The following is a 7,017-nucleotide window of genomic DNA, read 5'->3' as shown; positions in this document are numbered from 1 at the left end:
CACCACGCTACCCCCATGACCACCCTACCTTCCACTATGCTACCCATGACCACCCTACCTTCCACTATGCTACTCATGACAACCCTACCTTCCACCACGCTACCCCCATGACCACCCTACCTTCCACTATGCTACCCATGACCACCCTACCTTCCACTATGCTACCCATGACCACCCTACCTTCCACCACACTATACCCACGACCATTCTACCTTCCACCACGCTACCCCCCTGACCACCCTACCTTCCACTATGCTACCCATGCCCACCCTACCTTTCAATATGCTACTCATGACAACCCTACCTTCCACAACGCTACCCATGACCACCCTATCTTCCACTATGCTACTCATGACAACCCTACCTTCCACAACGCTACCCATGACCACCCTATCTTCCACTATGCTACCCATGACCACCCTACCTTCCACCACACTATCCCCACGACCACTCTATCTTTTACAACGCTACCACCATGACCACCCTACCTTCCACTACGCTATACCCACGTCCACTCTACCTTCTACTACGCTACCTATTATCACTTTATCCTGCTTATACGATACCGATGACTATACCCCACCGTCCACTACTCTATATGATTATACGACTATAGCCGTATATCGCTAGCAGCCAGGCACACTCACTAACAGATATGTCTGACTCACTCACAGTAGCTGGCTGACCTGGCATTCTGCCTCACCCGCACGCGCGTGGTGGCTACGGCACGCGTAATCGCACACGTAATACGCCGCTAATACGGCAATAGCCGGGGAACACATGCATGGCTTCTTACGGCTTCGTCATCATCGTCGACGCAGCGTCTGCCGCTTCAGCTGCTCGATTGCAGGTGTGCGGCGAGGATGCTGGGAGGATGCGGATGAATGCGTGATGGCGGCGATGGCTTCATTGGTTGGAGAGCGCGCGGGTCAGCGACACGCACGCACGCACACACGCACACACGCACATACACGCGCGCGCGTACGCACGCACACACATACACGCGCATGCTCGCGGGACGGACATCAAAGTTGTCGGTGGGTTTGATTAGACCAGGGTTGGATCGATACGAGACACGCTCGCTAGCTGATGAGCAGATCGGCAGCGACGAATTTACGCACGGTGAAAAAATCGGGAGCGAAAGAGAGAAGGGGGGGGGAAGAGAAGCGGGGGATGGAGTGGGGATGACATACATAGAAGGAGAGATGGCGAGAAAAAATCGGCAAGTCGGGGAAGATGATACAGGTGAATAGCTACCAAACACAAAGCCGAGCGCGTAAACAAAACAGAAGGCGCGCCTCGCGGCGTTACTAACACCCATGATCAATGAAACTATCCGCGCGGAAGACGAGGCGTATAAAAAAGTATAAAAAAAATAGTTCCGAACGCCATTGATTCGTCGCGCCGATTTTTTCTCGCTCTCTCTCTCTCTCTCTCTCTCTCTCTCTCTCTCTCTCTCTCTCTCTCTCTCTCTCTCTCTCTCTCTCTCTCTCTCTCTCTCTCTCTCTCTCTCTCTCTCTCTCTCTCTCTCTCTCTCTCTCTCTCTCTCTCTCTCTCTCTCTCTCTCTCTCTCTCTCTCTCTCTATCTCTATTATTCTATCCAACTACCTCTAGCCGCGCGTGAAAACAGAATAATCCGCTGGTAACAAGACCGCGTTATGAATGCTGCGATATGCGGCAACGCTAAAGCTAGCTAGCGGCACACGAGCGAATATTTTTCGCTGGATCGCCGCGATCAAATCGTCGGCGAAATTTTAATCCCGATCACTATAGCGATTTTACTCGAGACCGTACACCACGGTCTGCAAATCCGTCGATCACGTAAGATAATACATTATAAGATATAACAGTTTTATATCTATCACTTTCAATATTAGTAATTAGGTCCTACAAGGTGTTTACTCACCAGTCAGTTGCAGCTTTTCGGCGATCTCGTTCAATGCAGCGTCCTTTGCTACTCTGTCCCGATAACTATAGGTATTGATTGATAGAATGATTGATCAAACAGACATGGGTTTTCGGACCAAATGAGGACCAATTCGTATTATTTATTTTTCGTCCACGCTTTGTTTATGGGCGCAGCCATTTTCTGTCATGTGACATAATTTCAAATTGGTTTCTAGAAATTGTTGCGTTCGATTATGTTCGCCGCAGTGGGCAGACGACCGATTTTATCGGCGATCTACTCGCGGCGACAAGGTGCGATCCTATGGTGCGATCGCTCACGCGAACAGGATCGCCGAGATCAGGCGCCGTCGCTGTACTGGACAGACGAGCGAAGTTACGATCGAAGCGATTTCAAAATCGGCGCAATCCTACGAAACATATTCGTGCCCATAGAATAACAGGATACACTAACACACGTACATTTGTCAATGATCTCTCTCCCTAAACCACCCACCCGCCCCCATTTACCTCCCCCCCCCGGCCCTTAACCGCCCCCACCGACCCCATCCATCCACAGACGCGTCTAGACGCTGCACGTGCGCTCACGCTAATTATTCATAATTAGCGCAATTATGTCGATGATAATTGGGAGAGCGTGATGCGATGATATGAGAGTCTGTCCGTCATCTCAGCTTGATGGCTTCATACACGACGAGTACGCGCACACGAGAGAAGGGAGAGAGAGGAGAGAGAGAAGGGAGAGAGAGGAGAGAGAGAGAAGGAGAAGAGGAGAGAGAGAGGAGAGAGAGGAGAGAGAGAGGGAGAGAGAGAGAGAGAGAGAAGGAGAGAGAGAGAGAGAGAGAGAAGGGAGAGAGAGGAGAGAGAGAGAGAGAGAGAGAGAGAGAGAAGGGAGAGAGAGAGGAGAAAGAAGGGAGAGAGAGAGAGAGAGGTGGGTGGCGGAAAGAGAAGAGAGCCCTGGGCAGAGCAGGATAGAGGGCGACAAAAGGCGGAGAGAGAGAGTGAGATGAGAGAGAGAGTTGGGTGGGAGAGAGAGGAAGAGAGAGATGAGAGCGTGAGAGCCGCCTCCCCTCTGCCGCCATACTGCGAGTCCTCCTTCAGTGAGAGAGAGAGAGGGCGGGAGAGGAGAGACGAGAGAGGAGGCTGGGGAAAGATGAGAGAGATGAGAGTGGGGAAACGAGAGAGAGTGGGAGAGAGAGGGATAGAGGTGGGAAAAGGGGGAGAGAAGAGAGGGGAGAGAAGAGAGAGGCTGGAAGAGAGAGACGAGGGGAGACGATAGACGAGGAACGGATCGAGGAAGAGACAGAGAGAGGTGGGGAGACTGAGAGAGAGAGAACAGGTCGATTAGAGAGAACGAGAGGTGGGGAGAGGAGAATTGACGGGAGAGGAGAGGGAGAGGAAAGAGAGGAGGTGAGAGAGGAGAATACAGATGAGAAATAGGATTGCGAGAGAGACAAGGCGAGGGCGCGACGTGCCTGAGGGCGAGAAAAGACGAGATAATTCCTGCCCCCAGTCTGGTAGTTGAGAGAGAGGAGAGGGGAGCAACGGTACTGAGGAAGACGCGAAAAAGAACGGTGTGTGCGCGCACACCGCGGCGGGTCCTCCCACACAAGCTGCCCACATTCTCGGGCATCGCAGTTTGCGGGTGTTTCCCCCTGTTACTGTGCTCTCTCTCTCTCTCTCTCTCTTCTCTCTCTCTCTGCTTCTCTTCTCTCTCTCTCTCTCTCTGGTCTCTCTCCTCTCTATTTTTCTCCATCCTCTCTTTCTCTCTCTGCAAACGAATTCGTCGGCCTGTATGTCGGCGGTTCTTCGTCTGATGAAATTATCGAGTTTTTCTTAAAAACCGAGGACCTTCCTAGATTGCGTTGACTTCGACCAACTCGAAGGCGTCTGCGGCGAGACTGACGGCAAGTAGAAATCCACTGGAAAAGCTGTGGTGTTATGAACGAACTGATGCGTGTGAAACTGACTGTTATGTCCCAGCCCTGAGGTGTGTATCGCGTAGAATTGATGTGATTGGTCTGATGGTATTATGACTGTGTGAAGGCCGTGTGATGGCTGTCTAGAACTGTGTGAAGGTGTGATAGTAGAACTCGCTGTTTTTGCAAGGTGCGACTGTCTGTGATTGGTAGGAACTGTGTTGAGGATTGTGATGGGTAGAACTTGTGGAAGGCTGTGATGGTAAGAATCTGTGTCGAAGTCGGTGTGGGGTATTGGGATTACACGAACTGTGTTGAAGCGCCGTGTGATTGCTAGAACTGTTGTGAAAGGTGTCGATCGGTGTCTAGACAACTGTCCCCCGCCCTATCTGTGAAGGGCACCTGTGATGGTAGAACTGTGTTTCGAAGGTCGCCTTGTGACTCAGTAGAACTGTGTGGGAGAGGTGTGATGGCTAGCAACTGGTCGTCGTGTGGAGCGATGTCCGCGGATGGCTTGCGCTTAGAGGAACTTGCCCCACGCCTGTGAAGCCTGTGGATGATACGAAACTGTGTCTGAAGCGTGGTCCGATGGTTGAAACTGTGTGAAGGGTGTGATGGTAGAACTGTGTGAAGGTCGTGATGGTAAGAACTGTGTGAAGGTAGCGACCCAGATGCTCCCGCCTCTTCCGCGCCGCGAGATTGGTTCTTCGAAACTGTTTCGTTGAACGGTGTGATGGATTAGCTTTTAGCAACTCTCTCGCCTCGCTCGCAGTGGCCCCCCCCCCCGACGGAACTATGTCGGCAGACGGTGTGATGATAGGAACTGTGTGTGTGTGTATGGCCCTCTCTCGGAACTGTCTCAGTGAAAGGTGCTGGCATGCGCCTAGACTGCCCACCGCGGTGTTCGATGGTCCCCTACCGTGGTGTGATGGTTAGTAGAGACTTGTGTTGATAATGGCCTTCCCTGTTTGATGATAGAAACTGTGTGATGCGGGTGTGATGGTTAGAACTGTGTGAAGGTCCTGAACCGCGTGGTAGATTGCGAAACTTGTTGTTTGAAGGTTGTGATGGCTAAGCAGCTGTGTGAAGGTGTGATTGGTTAGGAACTGTGTGAAGGCTTGTCGAATGCAGGTTAGAACTTTTTTATGTGGATGGTGTCACATGGTAGGTTAGAACTTGTTGACTGAGTTTGTGATGGTGTAGGAACTGTTGTGCAAGGCTGTGATTCTGATAGGAAACTGTGTGAATCGGCCATGGTCGACTGGTAGATACTGTGTGACGGTGTCTCGGTTAGAACTGTTGTAGAAAGGTTGTTGATGGCCTAGTTTAGAGACTGTGTGACTTTTCGCCCGGTGCTCATGGTAACGAAACTGTCGTAAAGGTGTGATTGGTAGACACTTGCTGTGAAGGGCATCGTGTGAAGGTTGCTAGTTCATCGCGGTTTCGAACTCCGCTTCCCCTCCCCCGCTGCTAACCAAATGGCACCTGCTGACTGCCCGCTAGAACTGCTGTGATAGGTTCCGTACCCACCACTTGCTCATGGCTGAAAAGGACTGCTGTAAAGGCTGTCTCATGCATGCTAGGATACTCGTCGTCTGAAGGCTGCTCGTCGACCAGGGCCTCCCCCTCTTCTTGTGACTCGGCCTTAGAACTGTCGTGCCAGGCCCTGTGTCCCAACGGTCGCTGACCTCGCCTCCCTGCCTGGTTAGATCACTGGTCGTTTGCGCGCCGGTCCTCGCCATGGCCCCTAGAAACTGTCTGCTCGATCGGTGTCCAAATGGCCTTAGAACTGTAGTCGACACGGCTTCCCCGCCTCGCTACGAATCTGCCTTAGACAGTTCTGCTGTGAAGGATGTCGATGGTAGAACCAACTGTACGTAGCCAACGGCCCCCCCTTGTTGAATGCGCTCAGGAACTGTTGTGCTGCACACGGGCCCTGTGTGATGGTGTCCTCATGGCCTTAAGACCCTCGTCCGTGCGAACAGGCTGTTGACTGGCATTACGAACTGGCCTCCCCCCTCCCACCCTCTGATACGCCGTTGTCGCGCTGGGTAGCACCGACTGTCTCCGTGGGTGAACGCCTTGTCGACTCGGTAGAACACTTGTTCGTGCAGGTGCTCTGGATCGGCCTAGAAACTGTGTTGAACTGGATCGCTCGCATCGTGTAAGAGACCTGTCTGGTGTCGAACGGCTGTGCATGGTAGAACAACTGTCTCGTCGCGACAACCGGCCTCCGCTCGAATGTGCCCTCCCCTCCTCGAAACTCTTCGTTGAACGTGTGATGGCCTAGGACCACCTGTGTAATACCCGGTGCTCGCTCGCGCTCGCGCTCGTCCTCGCCGCACCGGCGCCCCCCCACCCTTCCTCGTCGCACCTGGGTGTGCCCGCCCTCCGCCCCACCCCCCCTAACCACTGCCCTCCCGTGACGGTGTGATGGGCCCTTCAGGAACTTGTGTGAACGGTCCGTTTCGCACTTGGCCTAGAACTGTTGACAGGTGTGATGGGGTAGGAATGTGCTGAATGGTGTTGGATGGCTTCAGAACTCGTGTGACCAGGGCTCCCCGCTCTGCCCCCCCGCTCCTGTGACTGATAGATACTGTGTGCAGGTGTGAATGGCTACGACACCTGCTGCTGCCAACGGGCTGTGATGGCCGTCAGACCACTTGTGCTGGAAGGTGTGCGATGGGTAGACCACCTGTGTTGACTAAGGCCCCCCCGTCCGCTCTGCCTTTCCTCGATCCCCCTTCCTCCGGGCCTGCTCGCCTTCCTCCCCTGCCACCCGTACGCGGCGCCTCCCTTCGGTCGTCTACCCGCTCCTCCGTGCCCCTCTTTCATTCGCTCCGTCTTCGCCCCTCGGCTGCTTCGATTTTGAGATATCATAACTGTTGTGGCATACGCCGCTGTCTTCGCCCGGATGGATAGAACCTTGTCTCCTCGCCGTGAAATTACCGATGGTAGAACGCGCTCGTGTGAAGGAGGTGTGATCCGTGGTTCTAGATAACCTGCCCCTCTCTTCCACCCGGCCACCTCCCTCCCCTTCCCCGTTGAACTCGGCTCTTGTTCGATGGCCTATGGAACCTGTGTGAACGGGTCTCTTGCTCCGATTGGTAGAATGTCGTTGAATGGTCCCCCTTGTCGATCGTGGTAGAAACTGTGTTGAAGGGTGTGATTGGTAGACTTGAGACAAACTGTC

At 53.4% G+C, this 7,017-nt stretch overlaps 1 protein-coding gene across 1 annotated transcript in view; it reads left to right on the top strand.

Moving 5' to 3' along the window:
- LOC106812500 overlaps positions 1 to 5,992 on the top strand; it is a 23,086-nt gene extending 17,094 nt beyond the window's left edge. Inside the window, exons 3-4 of the mRNA XM_014816388.1 lie at positions 3,202 to 3,217; positions 5,939 to 5,992. Coding sequence (XP_014671874.1) covers positions 3,202 to 3,217; positions 5,939 to 5,992 — 70 coding nt within the window. The remainder of the gene's footprint in view (positions 1 to 3,201; positions 3,218 to 5,938) is intronic.
- Positions 5,993 to 7,017: the final 1,025 nt, after the last annotated feature.

This window comes from Priapulus caudatus, unplaced genomic scaffold, assembly GCF_000485595.1.
Source record: "Priapulus caudatus unplaced genomic scaffold, Priapulus_caudatus-5.0.1 Scaffold655, whole genome shotgun sequence".
NCBI lineage: Eukaryota > Metazoa > Priapulida > Priapulimorpha > Priapulimorphida > Priapulidae > Priapulus > Priapulus caudatus.
The sequence above is the reverse complement of the archived record's forward strand: the minus strand, read 5'-3'. Positions and strand labels throughout refer to the sequence as shown.